The sequence below is a fragment of the Pongo abelii genome, chromosome 7 (assembly GCF_028885655.2).
Source record: "Pongo abelii isolate AG06213 chromosome 7, NHGRI_mPonAbe1-v2.0_pri, whole genome shotgun sequence".
NCBI lineage: Eukaryota > Metazoa > Chordata > Mammalia > Primates > Hominidae > Pongo > Pongo abelii.
This window is the reverse complement of record NC_071992.2, coordinates 112730854-112752671: the sequence shown is the minus strand read 5'-3', so window position 1 is coordinate 112752671 and position 21818 is coordinate 112730854. Positions and strand designations below refer to the sequence as shown.

At 37.3% G+C, this 21818-nt stretch overlaps 1 protein-coding gene across 5 annotated transcripts in view; it reads right to left on the bottom strand.

Moving 5' to 3' along the window:
* CPQ (carboxypeptidase Q) overlaps positions 1-21818 on the bottom strand; it is a 585190-nt gene that overhangs the window by 396234 nt on the left and 167138 nt on the right. For all 5 annotated transcript variants that reach the window (XR_008527671.2, XM_054560984.2, XM_054560983.2 and 2 more), the window contains 1 exon segment: positions 145-352. Coding sequence is in view for 4 of the 5 variants with exons in the window: in XM_054560984.2 (XP_054416959.2) it covers positions 145-352 (208 nt within the window). In the remaining variant the exon portion in view is untranslated.

Below are 21818 nucleotides of genomic sequence, written 5' to 3'. Positions count from 1 at the left end.
GGAATGGGTGTGTGTGGGTTGGGGGGGAAACTCCATGAACAATAAGTATTTTCATTTGAATGGTTTGTTTTTATTTCATAAGGACTTTTCTTTCATGGAAAACCCTTGTTTTTGAAAGGAGTTCAAATGAACATTATGACAAACCTGTAGATGGAGAAGGAGGCCACGGATCGAATGAGAGATGCCAAAGCCCCCACCTTGGCAGCTTCCACCGCCCCCTGCGTTCGGTATTGCACCGTCCTCGAGTAGTTGATGTAAGGTTGGTTATAAACAACAATCTTCCCTCTTGCTTCTGAGGCCCTTCTCTGCAGTTCATCGAAAGAGGTCACCACCAGAACTTCTGCTGTAATGCCTAGAAATAAAAGTCATGCAAGATTAACTTACAGTTTCCCATCAGCTGGGTTGAATTGGCACATGAAAGGTCACGTACATGCTCTTTCTGCTACATCTGGCAAACTGGTTTAAGAAGATCAAAGTTTTAGAGCCATTTACCATAGGAAAAAGATTGTGGGGTTAGCCAACTTCCCAAGAGAGTGAAAAGGCATTCAAAATAATATAACATAAAAATCATAAGGTTTTTCAACTCACTTGACCAGCTGGTATTAAATCACAAACTGCTTGAAAAGATAGCTTCTTTTTTAATTCTATCCCACCCTAAGAAGTCACAAATTTCAAAGAATGATGCTAATCATTTATTTTTAAAAATGCATTTCAGAAAGCTCTCCTTAGGATTAATGAAACACATATTAATCTTTTTATATAACTATTTTGATATGTTGCCAAACAACCTACAACAACATCATACAAAGGATGCCAGTGTGTGAAGAATACTCTTAGAAGCCAATGTTCTTCATAAATGAAACTTTTAACAAATGGTTAATGTAATCTCTCTCAAGAACCAAAAAAAGTAAGCTTTCCTTCCTCCTTTGTATAAAAACATCCTTAAAGAGTGGAAACTTCCCATGCTTCCCAATTTATGGTACTTGTTCATCACCAAACACATCATTATTTTTCAAATAAAAACTTTGAAGATGTTGTGTAATGGCTCTATAATCCTGTTGTCTTTGTTACAAGAGATGTCCGTTCTTTTCTCATACCGTAAGACTTGCCCGCATCTTCCTGATAAGGGAACAGGGTTTCACATCTTCCAAGAAATCATTCAAAATTTGCCAGACCATTAAAGATCCAAATTGATGGAGTAGTTAGAGTAAAAAGGAAAAAATATTTGGCAACAAAGGCCAGATGCAGTGGCTAAAGATATCTAAAAGAAAGAAAGTGGTACTTGCCTAGTGTTTTGTGGCTTTAGCCATGCAGTCATGAAGTATGTCAGCAAAAAACAAAGTTATCAACATATATTTCCACATTTCCTTAATATTAAAAACTAGAGAACTAAGTTTTTCTGAAAACTTAACAAATGTTAACTGTTACTTGGAAAATCCTTTTAAAATGTACTACAGATATGCAAGAATTTTTGCTTTCAATATAGGCCTCATCATAATGGGCCCTTTGGGCTGGCTACTCCCCTGGTACCATGATCCAGATTGAGTTTCTATTTTCACTTTAAAGTGATTGGCTACAGATCTATAGGTATGCCTTCACCAACACTGAGAACTCAATTTATAGTCTAAAAGAAGCAATGCATAATTATGGAAAGTAAGGAAACCACTAGCTTTTTTCATATAATATGCATGCATAAAAATACAAATAAGAGTTTGGCTAGACAGATTTTGAGATTCATACATTTCTGAAACCTGGAGTTACCTTGAAATTTGACTGGTGTTATTGTTGGCATAGTATGGGAACTTGGCTGATGGTTTTCAGCTGCTCTTAATGAATAACAGGTTCGATGGTCCACTCAAGGGATGTCGCAACAATAGGGTAATTTTGGCATCTGGATTGGAGCCACTAGAAATGAAGCCAAATTTCTATAAATTTTCATAGGCCACTGTGAAATTAAAGTCATACGAGGGTGGTACTTCACTATGGTCTATGCTTCCATTCAAGTTTTTTTTTTTTTTTAACAAACAAGAGAGTGGAGTCCTAAAGTGCCAAAACCTAATCTAGACACCGCAGTTGCCAATGCAAATCACTAGCAGCAGCTACAGGTCAAAACCTATCACTGTGAACTTGGAAGAAGAGTTTAAATTAATCTGTTTTTCCGAAAACTCACAGTCATCTCTGATTCCTCTGTCTCCTTTATCCCCCATATCTAATCAATCCCCCAATACTGATAATTTTACTCCTTAGAAATCAATACCAATTGAAATCATGAACTCTGTTCAACCCCCTTACACTCTCACAGTAGGCCCTCATTACCTCTCTTTTGAACTATTACAGGTCTCTACTCCCTGGCCCTCCCATACCACCAGTGTGCCAGCCTCCAGCCTGGCTCCTTTTTACCTTCACAGAGCTGCCAGAGTGAACAAGTCAAACTACTGAAGAGTCAGATCTACCCCAGGCACCATCCCAAACCCCTCTTCCCCATTTCCACCTCTGCCAAAAACCCATCATTTCAACATCCAAAGTCTGTCTACCTATACAGACACTTTTCCCTACACAGACACCTTTTCCCACCTTCATCATGTGACCAGTACCTATGCATCCCTCGAGATTCCATTCAAGAATCACTTCTTTAGGGAGCATTCCCTGGCCTCTCGTCTCCTGTAACATCAGGGAAGCCTGGATCAGGTACTGCCCTCCTCTGGACTTTGAGGGTACCTGGGACATACCAGGGAACTGACTTAATGAAATTCTCTCTACCCCTTAAACTGTAATTTCCTCAATTTGGGTCCACGTTCATTTTTGTTTGTGTGTCAAGGGACTAACCCAGTGCCTCGCATACATGTAGCCATTTGGTCATTAAGCACCCCTGGAGCTGTGCTGCTGCAAATAAAAGACTGCTGACTGGATCTAAAGCATTTCCATGAATGTTCAATTTTACCTTTAAAGTTTGATAGCCCTTCTCCCATAGGAACTCAGCAGTCTGATTCTCTTACACCTACAGTACAGCTGCAGAACAATAACCAAGCAAAAGAGGCCTTGGGGCACTCAGAATAGAAATAAAAATTCCAAGTACAAAAACTTGAACACAAGAAAGCTCTTCTGATCTCTTAGAGCCTGGTTACCCTTTACACAAAATTCTACTTCTGGCATTTAAACCTATCAGCTATGAGAAACAACAAATCAAAAAGAGGAAATAAGGTCTGAAAACTGACAACAGTACCACAAAAAACAATGTTGGAGTTAGAAACATATAAAATAACTAACACTAAGAGAACTTTCTACAGTGACAGAAATGTTTGATATCTGCGCTAACACAGTAGCCATTAGCCACATGTGGCTACTGACCACTTGAAATGTGACTAGAGTGACTAAGAATCTGAATTTTTAATGTCATTTAATTTCAATTAATTTATATGTACATTTAAATACCCACATGTGGGTAGATCTCACAATGACTGCAGGCTCAGGTCATTGCATAGGACAAACAGATGACAGCATCTCTTCTGGCCCTGAGGGACTTGCTTCATGAAAGTCCAATAACAGATGTGAGTCATGGTGATGACCTCCTCCAGCAGTCACAGACAAGGTGGGCCACTGTGTTCAATAGCCATTGTTTGGGAAGGCAGGGTGTGTACAAAATACTTTAGGAAGATTTTTGCTCAAATGGAATAAAATAAAACTAGACCACCTAGAAAATTTTACTCTTCCATATTAGTTTGTGTTTTGACACCTTATACCAAAGGGAATATTCATGCCTGTCTACAAATCAGCAAGCTCTTACTCTTTACTCTCATCTCCCTTCTTCCCATCCTCCCATTCCAAAAGATAGTTCATGAAAACCTCTAAGAACACAAAACCTGTGTCATATTCACAGTAAGGCCTACCCTAATGTCCCTATTAATAATTGCAACTCACTTCCAACCTCCTATACCTCTTAGCTTGTTTAATTTTTTTTACAGCATTTATCAGTTTCCAGTTGTACCCCTACAATAATCTAAGTTCCAAGTGCCTGAAATAGTGCCTAGCATATAATATGTGAAACACACACACACACACACACAAACACATACCCACAACCCACTGAATGAATGAAGAAAAACCGAAAAAATAAAAGTATAATACCGCATCCCTGATCACTCTCCAGAAATGTATACTTCCAAGGAACTTGCATATTTCTATAGGTCAGAATAATTGATGATGATAATAATAGTAATAGCTACATTTGAATGTCCATTGTTTACACTAATATTCACAGCAACTCTGCAAAGTAATTATTATGAAGAGACTGAGGTGCAGAGAAGAAAGTTCACATAACTGCTAGGTGCTGAAGCTGAGATTTGTAACTATTGGATATCTGAATCCAGGGGTCATGCTCTTCCCATTAACTGCATTGTTATATTCTTTCACAAATGTAACAAATATCAAAAGAAAAGCTTGGCATTTTCATTTTAAGAGGAATTAGGAAGGAAAACAAATAGGTATATAAAAGTCTGCCTAAGTTGTCAGCAATTCTTTTCCTTAATCTATAAGAACCTTGCTCATTGATCAGGGTGCTGTTAATCACACTAGGTCCCAATCCCTTAATAAGGGAGTTGGGAAGGGTGTTTCATTCTAGGACAGGACTCATCAAACTCTGTTAGAGTAATGAAAAGGATTATAATAGCTACTTTCTGAAGAGAATGTGGGACTAAAGCTAAAAATACTCATTATAAAGTAACTCTTTTGGCTATAGTCTATTATATCACAAAAATATTATAAAAATCCTCAGGTTCCTTTCTATCTTCCACACCTAATTTTCAAAACCTATCAATTTTTTTAAGCCACTTAACCTGTGTGTAATTACTACTGTGGTCTCCTAGCACAGACAACAGCTGCTGACTGCTGTGGTATTGGCGCGGATCATCTATTCTATGGAGAAATTTGATAAAAAGACTCCAATCTCAGTCTCTCCTGATTTGATTCTTCCCCCAAAACAGTTAAGAATAAGAAGATAATGAAATAATCTTACAACATTTTCTACCATTAAAATAAAAAGCCTTACAGACAGAAAAACGTGTCTGTGGGCTCAATTTAATGTGGTATGTTTTAGAAGACTGATTCTGATTTCAGAAGTCTTAACCCCTGAACAGGAAATAGTCTAGCTCTACCCAAAGGAAACCTAGCTTTCTACTCTTATCACATAATCTTCTAATGTGTGCACTATGCAAGATAACTAGGTCCATGGAATGGCTGATTCTTCCAGAACTCAGAGTTATGGAGAAGAGAAACAATTGTTCCGGGAAACTCAGTGTTTTGGCTTGAAGTGGTAAGGAAACCGCACATTCATGGAAGGCAGATAAAAGAACGTCACAACAGTTCTTTCTGAGTGTCCATTTGTTTATGGAGAATATGGTGATTGTGCAATGTCCTTTTCGTGGAAGAATATGCCTTACAGATGCAAATTAATTCAACAAATGTATAGCCTTCCTACTGGGCCAAAACTTCATGCTGGGCAATGTGGACAATAGGAAGAAGAGGAAATTCCAGTACTATCCTTAAGGATTGTATAATCTGGAGGAGAAAAAAATAGGTAAACAATAACTTTAAAAAGAACACAGTCACAGCACTAAATGAAAGTACAAAGTACAATTTCATGAGATAACATAAATCAGCATTAATTGTGACTAAGGGAAGAAATCTAGGAAGTTTCCTATAAAGAAGAAATTTTAAGAAGGCTTTAGAAGATTTCAGTAGCCTGAAAATGAGGGAAGGACATTTTCAGGTAGAGAACAAAGAAGAGAAGACAAAAATAGATGAAACACTTATTCGTTTACAGTGATTAGGAGTCTTCCTGCCAGGCCCCAAAACAGAGAGTGGGACACTCTATGATCTTCCAACTTTTAACCAAGGTATTTATGGACCTCCATCTTCATTCTGTGAATTCCAGGAAGAAAAGGAAACAGTCTTCTTGAATAAATTTTCGGGGAAAAAAATTAAAACTCAGCTACTAGTTGAGAGAAAGAGGAACAAGGGGCACAGTGCAACTCCAAGTGATAACTGAAGGCACATGACCCATCCTCTCCAGACTGTGTCTCCTGAGATCTGGCTCAAATTAGACCTGCTCTGTTGGCCTTGTGAGAGAGCCCAGACCCCACTGTATCAAAATCCATGGGCACAATAAATTGTAATTATCTCTAGAGAGCCAGCTGCCTGCCTGTTGGGTGGTGTGCTGAGAGCCACTTGCTGTACTGACACCTGAGGACAAGCCACAAGCAAAGTATCCTGTCTACTTTGACTTCTAAAATATTGAGTTTATACAGAGACTTTTGTTATTTAGTGAAGAGGTGCCTATCACAGGCCCATTATGTTCAATTCAACATGAAATGTAGGACACTCCAGTTTTATAAGAACCCAACTAGCAATAAGCAGCCATAAGCATTGACTGCTTCTGGTCCTTAGAAACTGGATTGCCTTAAAATCCAAACTTTTCCCATTGTTTTTGCAGCAGCACAAACAGGCACTCAGACTTGAGTACCTTGATTTCTTTTAGTAATTATCACAGGGAACATTTATACTCTGAAACATGAAATATACTCTTTTCCAAAAACAACTTGTTTTGAATATGGTTGCTTTGAAGCATGGCTGACATGGTGGTTGCTTTCTCTCTAATCACTGGGTGTTTCCTTGTAAAGGTGACTAATGTGCATGAGTGAGGGAGGGCTTTCATGAAAACCGCTGTCATCTAACCTGGTAAAGTGAGCAGCAGGAAGGCATAATGCACCTCAGTCAGGTTCAAGCAGTATTTACAGAGGAAAATCAAGGTGTGGCAATGGGTGGGATATGGAGGTGAGTTGCCAGCTACAGTACACTAAAATGGCTAGTTATCATGGTCTGGGGGTCATGGCTGGCTTCCCTGGGAAGCTGGGATGGGAAAAATGAGTGCCAATTGACTAGGAGACACTGGCTGGAGGATAGGTAGGAGAGAGGACTAAGATGAGAAAGTAAGCAGAAATTGAGGGAGAGAATGACGACAGAAGGCTGGCCACGTTTGCAGGGTGATATCACATGGGAGACTTGTATTAAGGACTTTCGGTAAGGATAGGGGAGTCAGACAAATTCACATTCACAGTTAAAAATATCACTAGGCTGAGCTTGAGGAAAGGCTTGGAGGAAGTCAGAAAAGGTATAGAGGACTGTTGAAAGGACTACTGCCACATTCTGGGTAAGAGGTGACAGTGGCTTAGATTGGGACAGGGCAGTGGAGATAAAGCATAGTAGGCCACTTTCAGTAACAGCATGATGACACACTGTTTACTGCAATGGGGTTTTATACTCCAGCAAGCATAGTGCCCAAACTGTGTAATGATTGTTTTATGAGGGAAAGTTTTATATAAACTGAAATTTAGTCATCAGATCATTCAAAACTAAGAAGACATTTCTAAAAATTTTAAGTTGAATATTTTCAGTGAAACAAGCCATCTTACTCTGTAACTTTTTTTTGAAAAAACAGGGTATTTATTACATTATGCATTATTCAATATATGCTTAAAGCAGAGGATTTCTTTGTCAATAACAAGAAATGCCTATCACTACATACCCTGGCTTGAATGCTGGCTATAAAGCTCACCAGCCTTTTGATCCTGAATAAGCTACTTAACTTTTTTTTATCCTGTGAAATGGGAATCACAATAATATTGGCATCACCAGGCTTCTTGTGACCATCATATGAGATAATAGTGGTAAGATTGCTCTATGTTCCATAAAGCACTATAAGACAAAGGTAGTTGTTTAAGGGCTGTGGACATATATTTAGTGGGCATAAGCAATAAGTATCTGGTTTATTTAAAATTTCACTTCAAGCCAAATTACCAGGAATAAAACAAAGTGGATATGACTTCAGTAAATATCAAGCCTGCTTGGCTCAGAGTAGAGCTATTCCTTATAACATCAGACAGCTCCAGTTTTTACTAAAGCAATAATTTAGGTCCTATATCCTAAAGATCCTACATCAGGCTGGACAGAAAAGTGGAGTAGGCTCCATGGGTCTACTTGGAAGCCAAGAGTACAGAGGAAGTGATGGAGGGGTGGATGAGAGAAGCAAGGAAGGGAGTTTTTGGAGAAAAAAACAGCAGAAGAATAGGACATAAGAGAAAAATATACCAGTAGCCCTGTCCAAAACAGACCTATGACATATGTTCCATTATTTCCTCTCAAAACTCATGCCTGCCCATTGCCTTGTAAACTGCGATATCTCAGTCAAAGACACTGAGCCTGGACTTGGCAAAGAGACTTTCTCTGGCCAGTGGAATATGAATACACATGATATACAGTCATAATTGAGCAGGAGCTTTAAGGACCATTGCAAGATTTGGCATTGTCTCTAAGAAAATGTGGTACATATACACCATGGAATACTATGAAGCCATAAAAAGGAATGAGGTCATGTCCTTTGCAGAGTCATGGATGGAGCTGGAAGCCATTATCCTCAGCAAACTAATGCAGAAACAGTAAATCAAATACTGCATGTTCTCACTTATAAGTGGGAGCTGAACAATGAGAACACATGGACACATGGAGGGGAACAATACACACTGGGGCCTGTTGAGGAGTTGAGTACGGGGAGGGAGAGCATTGGGAAAAATAGCTAATGCATGCTGGACTTAATACCTAGGTAATGGGTTGACAGGTGCAGCAAACCACCATGGCACACGTTTACCTATGTTAATAAACCTGCACATCCTGCACATGTACCCCAGAACTTAAAAAGAAAAAGAGAGATCACTGCCCTCAGCCAGGAGAATGGCATGTCCCAGATGGAAGCTGCTCCTTCTGTCTGCATTCTGGGGTGAAAAAAGATACCTGAGGCCGGAGCAAAGGCACTACTAACTGGCAGATATATGTATATGTATATACGGAACAAGAATTAAAGCTTGGTTTTTGTGAACCACTGAGATTTTGGAGGTTGTTTGTTACCACAGCATTACTGAGTGAAAACTGACTAATTCAGGGGCTCTGAATTTAAAGTTTCTATCAAAGTTTTTCACAATCTATGGCTGACTGATAGAAGATATAGAATGAATATATGTGATACCTTAGGGAAGATTGTTCAGTGAAAATTAGATAACTACTTCCTCCTCCTATCACACATCAAAATGATCAACACCAAACGGCAGGAAACAAACAAATCTGAAGAATTCAGCAAGTGTTAAGTGATCTAACACTTGGAGACTAAATGAGAAAGAATTGTAAATAGGAGATAAACTCAAGATCATTAAAATACAGTATTGGCAGCTTTGGTTAGCTAACCCACCCAATGTCATTTCTAAATAAAACAAGCAGCCAAGTTATACTCTTTAATAATTCTACACACTTTCAGCAGATTTCACTATTTCATCCCTAAATGTATTTGCTTTCTAAATTCCATCTTTATAAACCAAGGGCAAAAATGATAGAAACTAGTGTGCTTATGTTTGTAGCAAGTACAAAATGTTGTTACAGTGCTATATTAGAGGGCTAAAATAACTCTACGAAAACGGTATAACAAACTGGGCTTTTTTTATGTAGATATGCTTAAAATTTTAAGTGTGTCTTATGTTCTTCTTAGAGAAGTAAAACTTGAGTAAAACTACTGTAACAAAACAGAATTTCTACCCTAAATAATGATAAACTTGGCTCAGTTTCACATGATTCAATACAACATAATTTGTCACTAGAAGAAGATTCTAGAGACATGGTTTAAATACCAGAACTATATGAACTACATGAAAATTTTCTGGATTTCATTTTATGAAAGTTCATTGGCTTGATGGGCACAAATCCAACTATTGATGTTAATTCTGTTACAATTAAAAGCCAGTACCATATAGTTTTAAGGAGGAGAGAGTAAGGGCATTAGCCACATGTTATAGGTGACAAAATGGAGGCACAACGAGGCTCAAATATCTTACCAAACTAGAAAGTGACGGTGCTTAGATTTGAATCCAGGTCAGACCGACTCCAAACCCATGGTGTCAGCTTCATATTCAAAATCTGTGTGGTGTTCTCCCCCAAAACATCTGCGGGCTCTCCTAGACCTTACATCCTAACTATATGCCCATGGAAAGAGAAAGTATCTTTTCCAGAAGTTCCCACTGCAAAGACAGAGGAGACTTCAATTTTTTTCAGAAGCCCCAGGCACAAGTCTTTTAAAGATTAATGAGTTATATGCCCACTCATAAATCTAATACCATGGCCATAGGAAAGGGCTATGCTGACTACCTTAAGCCAAGCAAGGCCATTCCACCCCCAGACCTGGGTAAGGGGCCAATCCTACCCAAACCACATAGCTTGGAGCGGGCCAAGGCTGTAGTTACCAAATAGAATAAAAATGGATCCTGGGTACCAAACAACAGAAGGCCACCACAGCGGATGTCCCTTGATATTGCCACAATTTGTAGCACAATGCTTTTTGCATATTTTGAATTCAATATATTTGCTGAATTGAATTGAATTAAATATCCGACATTGTTCATGATCCACTTTAGCAGGGCAAAGAGCCTCCTGGGCCATTTATCCCCAACCACTGAAATCAACAAAATGAATAGGAAGTTTTTAATAAGCTTTTGATGAGCTACCAATTAAGAAAACCAGGCATCCATTTAACAACAATAATAATTTATTAATCCACACCAGAAACTTAGGCACAAACGCTATGGTAATAGAAATATTATTGCTGTAGGAGCTCGTAGCTTGATTCATTCCCAAGGATCCATGTGGACCATTTGTAATCCCCGAGCCATATTTAAAACCACTATTCTATCTATACAATTTTGTCATGGAGTCCAAAACTTTAAACATTTGCAGAATTTCCATTGGATTGTAGGGTAAGGATTTCAAATATTTAAATAAAAAACATGATGTGTGTATAGATTCAATATCAATTTAAGTGGTAAAAGGTGATAATTCTTCAGTTTAAAAGACTCGAGTGAAAATAATGATATCAGAAATAGCTATTCTATGTTTACTCTGGCCAGGAACCATGCAAAGTTCTTAACATGTATTATTTAATGTAATCCTTATGTCCCTATGTGATAGGTATTACTGCCACCCATCGGTAAATGTATTGACATGAAAGCTGAGACTTGACCTAGGTCACATAGTGTGGTTGGTAGTACATCTAAAATTCAAACACAGACCTGATAGAGATCTATTTCTAACAGAAAGAGATGGAGAGAGAGCAACAGTACTTCTGGTCATTGAATCCTCATCTGATTATTCATCCATATATTTTATCTACAAGATGCCTAAATACTAAACATAGAAAATTTAGAGGCCATCTCCACTAAGAGTTTTAGCATATTATCTTACACAGCACAATGCATTTACTAGCTGCCACACAGATTAGAATATGAAGACATAGAATAATTGTTGCTGAGTGGTCCTTAAATGTATATTTTAATCTTTCCCTCTTTGTTTAACCTAGAATAAAAGTTATAGTAAAACTGTCTCATCAAGCAGATTTATCTGACGGTCACTTCAGGAAAGATTTAATTAAAATAATAATAATAAGGAACTACCATTTCTATAGTTCTTACAATATGCCAGGCACTGTTCTAAATGTTTTACTTACATTAACTCAGTGGATTCTCTTGACAGCCCTATAATGTAGGCACTTTTATCACCTTCATTAAATATAAAATACTTTATTTATTTATACTTGTGTTTTACTTATTTCCTGACTTATTACCAAAGGAATTTGAAGAGACTTGCAAAATTACCCTGAAGAAAATAGGAAGAAGGTAAAGACAGAAAGGAAGAAGGTATAGTAAAATAAAATAACGCTACAGATAATATTATCAGAAAAAATATCCATCATAAGATTTGTGTAGTTGCTGGAGAGGACCATAAATTTAGCTACAAACTGCCTGGCAAACAAAGCAAAAAGCAAAGCATAATCAGGCAGAAGATTCACAATGTCCATAATAGGAAAACAAGCCAGTTGCTTAAGAGTAGCACAAATTTCCCATAAGAAAGTTATTTTCATACAAGAAAATTATATAATAAAAAATGCCATGTGATACAATAATGTACAAAAGTCCATTTCTACCATGAGTATAAAATGTGGAATGTAACTCCTCTTCATCCCTCCATTTCCATTTTCTCCCTCTCCCTCAGTAATAACAGTTTTAATTTTGCTGGGAAGATGACTGTCTAGAGTTTTAAAAAGACCCAATTTTCTAGCTTCTCTGTAGCTAAATGTGGCCATGTTACTTAAAGGGGGTGGCATGTCTTTATCCTGGTCACTCAAATGCAGATGGAAGAAGCTATCCTGGATGACGAGGTAGGCTTGGAAAGGAACATCTGGACAGTGGAATCTGGGTTGCTAACACTCTGGGGCATAGTTATCTATAATTTCATATGACAGAGAAAGAAACTTCTATGGTATGTAAGCTATTGTTTTGGGTTTTCTATCATTTTTAGCTAGCTGAAGAATGAGGGGGACAGAAAACTTCTTTGTATTAGGTGATCAGGGAAGACTTCTCTGAGGAGACATTTAAGCTGAAAAACTGAAGGATTTTATGCTAAGGAGCTATGGACAAGAAGAATGGAGACAAGAATACTTATTGCAGAAGTCACTGTACCTACAAAAGCCTCTAGGCAGGAAAACTTTCGCAAGAAGCTGAAGGAGGATTTTTGTGGCTGGAGTGCAGTAAGAAAGGGCAAAGAGAAACATGAGACAAAATCTGACAAACAGGCAGGAACCACATCATGCAGGGCCTCCTGCGCCATGGTGAAGAGTTAGAATTTGTGTTGGCAGGGACAAGTAGAAAAGTGAATCCTTGTACACTGTTGAAGAGAATGTAAATTGCGAATGCCATTATGAAAAACAGTGTGGCGGCTCCTCAAAAAATTAAAAATAGAGCTAAAAAATTAAAAATAGGGCTACCATATGATCCAGCAATCCCACTACTGGGTACACATACCCAAAGAATATGAAATCAGTATGTCAAAGAGATACCTGCACTCCTATGTTCATTACAACATTATTGACAATACCCAAGATATGGAATCAATCTAAGTGTCCATCAGTGAATGAATGGATGAAGGAAATGTGTTATATAGGCACAATGGAATTACTATTCGGCCTTACCAAAAAAAGAAATATTGTCATTTGCAAAAACTTGGATAAACTTGAAGGCCATTATGTTAAGTAAAATAGGCCAGGCACACAAAGAAAAATGCCATCTGAGCTTATTTATATGTGGAATCTAGAAAACTCAAATTCATAGAAACAGAGTGAAATAATGATTACCAGAGATGAGGGAATGTAGAGATTGGGAAGAAGTTGGTCAAAGGACACAAATTTTCAGTTAGAAAAAGTTCAAGAGATGTGTTGTACATCATGCTGACTATAGTTAATAACAATAGAGTGTATACTTGAAAATTGCTAAGAGGACAGATTCTAAGTATTATCACCACAAAAAAATGTTAAGTATGTGAGGTAATGGATATGCCTGATTTGGCCATTCCACAGTGTACGTACATATCAAAACATCACACTTGTACAGTACAAATCATATAATTTTTACTTGTCTAAAAATTAATTAATTTTTAAAACTGTAAAACCCAAAAGCTGAAAAATAAAAAAAGAAAGGAGAGAGAATTTATTTATTAGTCAATGGAAGAACAGTATCTGGCAAATAGGAGGGGTCTTCAAGAAGTTCATGAAAAATGTGTATTATAAAAAAATAGATTTCAACTTTTTTGCATCAAAATAAACTCATACTAACTTATTATAACATATCTGAACAGAATCTAGTTTGAGGCACTAAGAAGGATAAGACATCAGTTTTAAGAGCCCCTATCAAAAACTGGATAGCTATATGCAAAAGAATGAAATTGGATCTCTATTTCCCACTATACACAAAAATCAAATCAAAATGGATAAAATATTTCAATAGAAGTCCTAAAAGAATGAAACTACTAGCATAAAACTTTGGAGAAATGTCCCAGAACATTGGTCTGGGCAAATATTTTTTGTTTAAGACCTGAAAAGCACAGGCAACCCAAGCAAGAATATATAATTGGGATTATATCAACCTAAAAAGCTTCTGCACAGCAAAGAAAACAATCGACAAAGTGAAGAGACAACACACAGAATGAGAGAAAATATTTGCAAACTATCTATCTGACAAGGGATTAATAACCAGAACATATAAGGAGTTCAACAACTCAACAGCAAAAAAACAAACAAACAAAAAAAAAAACAGATTAAAAATTGGGCAAAAGGTTTGAACAGACATTTCTCAAAAGACATACAAATGGCCAAGAAGTACATGAAAAAAATGCTCAATATCCCTAATCATCAGAGAAATGCAAATGAAAACCACAATGAGACAGCATCTCACCACACGCAATAACAGATGCTGATGAGGATGTGGAGAAAGGGGAACCTTCATACATTGCTGGTGGGAATGCAAATTAGTACAGCCTAATGTACAGTATGAAGGTTCCTCAAAAAACTAAAAGTAGAACCACCATATGATCCAGTAATTCTACTACTTGGTATATATCAAAAAGAAAGGAAATCAATATATCAAAGAGATATCTGCACTCCCATGTTTATTTCAGCACTGCTAACAATAGTGAAAATATGGAATCAAGCTAAGTACCCATCAACAGATGAATGAAGAAAGAAAATGCCATATATATACACAGTGAAATATCATTCAGCCATAAAAATGAATGAAATCCTGTCATTTGCAGCAACATAGATGGAATTGAAGACCATTATGTTAAGTGAAAAAGTCCAAGCACAGAAAGACAAATATCATATGGTCTCACTCACATGTGGGAGCTAAAAAGTAGATCTCATGAAGATAGAGATTGGTAGTTATCAGAGGCCAGGAAGGGGAGAGGGGAGAAGAGTCGAAGAAACAAATAGAATATAAATGCATTTATTACCACTGAACTACACACTTAAAAAAGGTAAAGATGGTAAATTATATCTGTATATTTTAGTACAATAAAAAAATATTTTTTGAAAAAGAGCCCCCATCAGTGCAACATGAATTCTGCTAAAATTGAAACAAGAACCAACATCAAATTTAGGGTGAAGCTTGGGAAGAAGAATGGTGAAATCATTGCTGCTTTATGAAAAGTTTACAGGGACAATGCCTCAAAGGAATCAGCAGCTTACAAATCAATAACTCATTTTAAGAAGGGACAAGACAATGTTGAAAATGAAGCTTGCAGTGGCAGACCATCCACATCAATCTGTGAGGAAAAAAGTTCACTTTGTTCATGTCCTAATTGAAGAAGAGTGACAATTAACAGCAGAAACAATAACCAACACCATAGATATCTTGATTTGTCAGCTTATGCAATTCTGACTAAAATATCAAAGTTGGGCAAACTTTCCACTTGATGGGTGCCAAAACCATTGTGCCCAGATCAGCTGCAGAGAAGAGCAGAGGTTTCAATGAAAATTTTAAACAAGTGGAATCAAGATGTTATAGCATTTCTTTAAATAACTGTCACAGGAGATGAAACGTGGCTTTCCAGTATGATCCTGAAAACAAAGCACAAGCAAAGCCATGGCTACCAAGAGGTGGAAGTGGTCCTGTGAAAGCAAAAGCTGACCAATGAAGAGCAAAGGTCATGGCAACAGTTTCTTGGGATGATCAAGGCATTTTGCTTATTGTCTTTCTGCAGGTGAAAGAACAATAATATCTGCTTATTATAAGAGTGTTTTGAGAAACGTAGCCAAATCTTTAGCAGAAAAATGCCCAGGAGAGCTTCACCAGAAAATCCTTCTCCACCATAATGATGATCCTGCTCATTCTGCTCATCAAACAAGGGCAATTTTACAAAAGTTTCAATGGAAAATTACTAGGCATCCACCTGAAAGTCCTGATTTAACTCCTTTTGATTTTTTTTTTTTTGGTTTCCTAATCTTAAAAATCTGTAAAGGGCACCGATTTTTCTTTAGTTAATAATGTAAAAAAGACTGCAATGATATGGTTATATACCTAGGGTGCTCAGTTATTTAGGGATAAACTAAATGGGTGATATCATCACTTACAAAAGTGTTTTGAACTTGATGGAGCTTATGTTGAGAAATAAAGGTTATATTTTTCATTTTTATTTGTAATTCACTTTTTCCACAAACTTTTTGAAGCTCCCTCATATTAGCCCCTCAAACATTTGCTGATTGGGTTTTTAAGATGTATTTTAAAAGGTAATTGTGTGATGATAATTTTTCTAGGCAGGAGGACCTTCAGGGAGCCATGTGATGGAATTTCCATAGAAAAAAAAATATAGTTTTTCAGTTATGGAGTAGAGGAGAGACAGACTTGAAAGTAATGTAACCAGCTGAAAAGAAAGACCTAAACAAAGATGATGGAGATGGCCAGGCCTGATTTCATAGAAGAGAAAAAGAAGTGGCTGAATTTGCAATATATTTTAGAAATAGAATTAACAGTTTACATTGAATGATTTGATACGGGAGTATAAAAGGAGTGCAATTAGAAAAAGGAAAGAAGGATTTGATGAGGATTGAATAACAAAGAGTTAAAGGACAGCATCTCTGCCAAAAACTTGGAGCTAATGTGTGTTCCATGTTATCAGTTCAGGGCAGGGTAATACATATTGACACTACAGGCGATACTCTCTTACAAAATAATAACAACTAACAAGGACATATGTCTGTATCTGTGGCCACCCTACTTCTACTGATTGGTTGCCAACGAGCTCAGATTTTTCTCAGAATACAGTTGCCCAAAACAGGCAAATGGTAGTCAGGTCCCCAAATATTCAAGCATACCTCATTTTATTTGCTTTGCCTTTTTGTGCTTCACAGATGAATGCATTTTACAAATCGAGTTTGCTGCAACTCCACATCAAGCAAGTCTATCCGTACCATTTTTCCAAGATCAGTTGTTCACTTCATGTCTCTGTGTCACATTTAGGTAATTCTTGCAATATTTCAAGAATTTTCATTTTTACTATATCTGTTATAATGATCTGTGATCAGTAAGCTCTGATATTGCTATTGTAATTGTTTTGGAGCACCACGAACCACACCCATATAAGAAGAGAAACCTAATCAATAAATGTTGCTTGTGTTCTGACTGGTCTGGAAGGTTGATGGAGCAGTCAGAACACAAACAAAGTTTATTGATTAAGTTTCTCTTCTTATATGGGTGCAGTACATGGTACTCTCTCCCTCTCCTCAGGCTTCCCTATTCCCTAAGATACAACAACATTGAAATTAGGCCAATTAATAACCTACAATGGCCTCTTAGTGTTCATGTGAAAGGAGTCACACATTTCTCACTTTAAATCAAAAACAAGAAATGGTTAAGCTTAGTGAGGAAGGCATGTCAATAGCCAAGATAGGGCAAAAGCTAGGCCTCCTGTGCCAAACAGTTAGCTAAGTTGTGAATGCAAAGGAAAAGTTCTTGAAGGAAATTATGAGTGCTGGCTAGGTGGGGTGGCCCATTGCTGTAATCCCAGCAATTTGGGAAGCCAAGGTAGGAGAATTGCTTGAATCCAGGAGTTGGAGACCAGCTTGGGCAACATAGTGAGACCCTGTCTCCACAAAAAAATTTTAAAATTAACTGGGCATGGTGGCATGTACCTATAGTCCCAGCTACTCAGAAGGCTGAGGTGGGAGGATTGCTTGAGCCTGGGAGATCAAGGCTGCAGTGAGCCAGGATTGCACCAAAGCAGTGCAGCCTGGGTGACAGAGCAAGACCCTGTCTCAAAAAAAAAAAAGAAAAGTGCTAGTCCAGTGAACACGTGAATGATCAGAAAACAAAATAGTCCTATTGCTGATAGGGTGAAAGTTCTGGTTGTCTGGAGAGAAGATCAAACCCCCTACAATATTCCCTTAAGCCAAAGCCTAATCCAGAGGAAGACCTAACTCTTTTCAGTTCTCTGAAGACTGAAAGAAGTAAGGAAGCTACAAAAGAAAAGTTATTGCAATATTTCAAGCTTTTTCATTTTTACTATAGCTGTTATGATAACCTGTGATCAGTGAGTTCTGATATTACTATCATAATTGTTTTGGAGCACCATGAACTACACCCATATAAGCTAGCAGAGGTTGGTTCATTTAAGGAAAGAGGCCATCCCCATAACATGAAAATGCAAGGTGAAGCAGCAAGTGCTAATGTAGAACCTATAGCTAGTTATCCAGAAAACCCAGTTAAGACCATTGAGGTATGTCACTACACTGAACAACAGATTTTCAATGTAGACAAAACAGCCTTCTATTAGAAGATCTTGAACTTTCATAGCTAGAGAGAAGTCAATGCCTGGATTCAAAGCTTCAAATGGACAGGCTGACCTTCTTGTTGGACACTAATGTAGCTAGGACTTTGTTGAAGCAACTATTCATTTACCTTTCCAAAAATCATAGGGCTTTTAAGAGTTAGGCTAAATCTACTCTAACAGTGCTCTGTAAATGAAACAAAAAAGCCTGGATGACAGCATATCTGTTTATAGAACAGATATGGTTTATTAAACATTATGGCTTAGTAAATATTTTAAGCCCACTCTTGAGATGTACTGCTCAGAAAAAAAATCTTTTCAAAATATTACTGCTAATTGGCAAGGCACCTGTTCACTCAGGAGTTCTGATGAAGATGTACAAGAAAATTAATGTTGTTTTCATGCCTGCTAATACAACATCCAATCTGAAGCCCATGGATCAAATAGTAATTTCAACCTTCAAGTCTTATTATTTAAGAAATACATTTCATAAGGCTATGGCTGCCATAGATCGTGATTCCTCTGATGTATCTAAGCAAAGTAAATCAACAACCTTCTGGAAAAGATTCACCATTCCAGATTTCATTAAGAATATTCATGATTTATGGAAGGAGGTAAAAATATCAACATTAACAGGAGTTTGGAAGAAGTTGATTCCAACCCTCATTGATGACTTTAAGGGGTTCAAGACTTCAGAGGAGGAAGTAACTGCAGATGTAGTAGAAATAATAAAAGAACTAGAATTAGAAGTGGAGCCTGAAGATGTGACTAAATTACTGCAATCTCACGATAAAGCTTTAACAAATGAGGAGTTGCTTTTTATGGATGAGCAAATAAAGGAGTTTCCTGAGATGGAATCTACTCCTGGTGAAGGTGTGTGAACATTGTTGAAATGACAACAAAGAATTTAGAATATTCCATAAACTTAGTTGATAAGGCAATGGCAGGGTTTGAGAGAACTGGCTCCAATTTTGGAAGTTCTACTGTGGGAAAAATGCTACCAAACAGCATCACATACTACAGAAGAATCTTTCATGAAAGAAATATCATTCATTGCAGCAAACTTCATTGTTGTCTTATTTTAAGAAATTGCCACGGCCACCCTAGCCTTCAATAACCACCACCCTCATCAGTCAGCAGCCATCAACATCAAGGCAAGACTACCACCAGCAAAAAGATTACAACTTGCTGAAGGCACAGATGAGAGTTAGCATTTTTAGCAATATATTAATAGTATTTATAAATTAAAGTATGTACATTCTTTTAGCCATAATGCTATTACACACTTAATAAACTACATAACTTTTATATGTACTGGGAAACCAAAAAATTTTATTGTGATATTTACTTTACTGTGGTGGTCCAGAATCAAAACCCACAATATCTCCGAGGGATGCCTGTACCTAGAAGAATCTAAATGATAGAGACATTGCCTAGTCCTCAAGGAATTTAAAATGTAAATAATCAGCTTAGTACATTAGCCTACAAAAGAATAAAAGTGAGCAGTGCTAAAACTGTGATTTAGCCAATGAGAGCTTCTGGGATCAGAGAATCAAAATCCCTATATCTTCATCCTGTCTTTCTTTCTCTTTCTCTCTCTCTTTCTTTCTTTTTTTCCTCCAACCCCCTCAACTGTGATCTGCTTTCCTGAGGTCTGACCTTAATAGCCCATTCTGCTTGTTAAGTTGTATGTCTTTTGGCAAATCGCTTAAGTTCTCCAAGCTTCCATTTCCTTATCTAAACAACAGCAAAATCATAGCAATGTTGTTTGGATGAAATTAGAATGTGTACTTAAAACTGTTGTGTACATTTGATAACCAATGTAGATTAAAACATCTTCTTTTAACACCTTCCCATTTCTCTACTTCCCCTAATTCACAATTTTTTGAAAGATCTATCTCCTCCTTCCATTTCTTTCTCTATTTTTATAATACCTTTGTTGAGGTTAAATTCACATGTCATACAATTCACTCATTTGAAGTGTTCATTTAAAGGTTCTTAGTATTTCATAGAGTTATGCAGCCATCACCACAATAAATTTTGAAAGGTTTTAATCACCTCTACAACAAACACAGTACCATTAATAATCACTCCCCATCTGCGCCCTCCACTGGCAAAGTGGGGTTGCCAAACCCCTGGCAACTACCAGTGTACTTTCTATTTCCATGTCTTTGCCTATTCTATACATTTTATGTAAATGGAATAATACAAAATGTGGTCTTTTGTGACTGGCATTTTTTATTTATCCTAATGTTTCTGAGGTTTATAGCATGCACCAGTACTTCATTCATTTTTATTGCCAAAGACTATTCTGTTGTATGGCTATCCCACTTTTTAAAAATCTATGCATCGGTTGCTTGAGGACCTGTCCTTGTAGTACATGCAGTGCCTCACCTGACGCCAGTGAGGACTGTGAGCCCCTGATGTCAGCACCTGTGCCTTACTCATTTCTATATCAACACCACCTGCACACCAACTGGCATATAGAATGAATGAAAAAATTATGGCTCAAAACCATTTATTGAAAATGATATGTATGTTGAGGGCAAGATTTAGAGAAATGCGAACATCTAGATACAGATTGTATATTTCATATATTAGCTCTTAGCACTAATACATTTTTCCAAGGCAAATAGATTGCTTTCTTCAATGCAGCCTGAACATCTTAATTTGGAATGAAGCTCTCCTGGAGCCTCCATCCATCCAGAGTCCCTTCACAGTTTTGTGGCCAAAGCCTTTGGCTTTCCAGCTTCTGGTCTTTCTAGTGAAAAATATGTTCTTTCCAAAATAATTAGAAGAAGAAAGGCAGTTACTTGCCTTCACAGCTTTCGTAATCTGCAATCTAAGTGATAAAGAGTCCCTGTGATTTTGTATTCCATTGACAGGAGGAAACAATAGAGCTTCAGGAAACCAATTAATTGGCTTTCTGTTCATCAAAAAAATTAAAATCTAATTTATATGAAATTGGATTTATTATTTATATCATCCTTGATTTAGGTAAGTGGACAGAATAATGCCCCCCAAAATATGTTATTTGTTCAAAAAGTATTTAATACTTTGGTAAGACCTAAAGAAACTATATATATATATGTGTGTGTGTGTGTGTGTATATGTGTGTGTGTGTATATATGTATGTGTGTATATATATGACAGTCCTTAGTCTCAAGTGGCATAAATTAATTGGACAAGATAAGATAATTTATCATATGTACCATAATTAGGCCTATTATAATGCTGGAAGATAAGTGTCCATCGCTGAAAGAACTTGTCCTGCCCAGGTGTCAAAATTAAAAGCCTATAGGCTCTGCCCTACCCAGGGCCCTATTAGTAAGCCAGATAATCTCTGGAATAGTATAATACGTGTTTTCTGATATCTAATATACCAGAGGTTATGAGTCCTAGGCAGCAGAGTGAGCTGCCATTTTCCCACCCATTCCCACCTCCAGCCCTCTCTTTCGGAGGCCAGTTTGACTGCAGGACTCAGGCCCTGGTTTTCATCATAATTTCCTCAAGAAAGCAAATCCAGTTCTGGACACCAAACTGATAGTTGGGTATCCTGAGTTCCCCATTTAACTCCTACC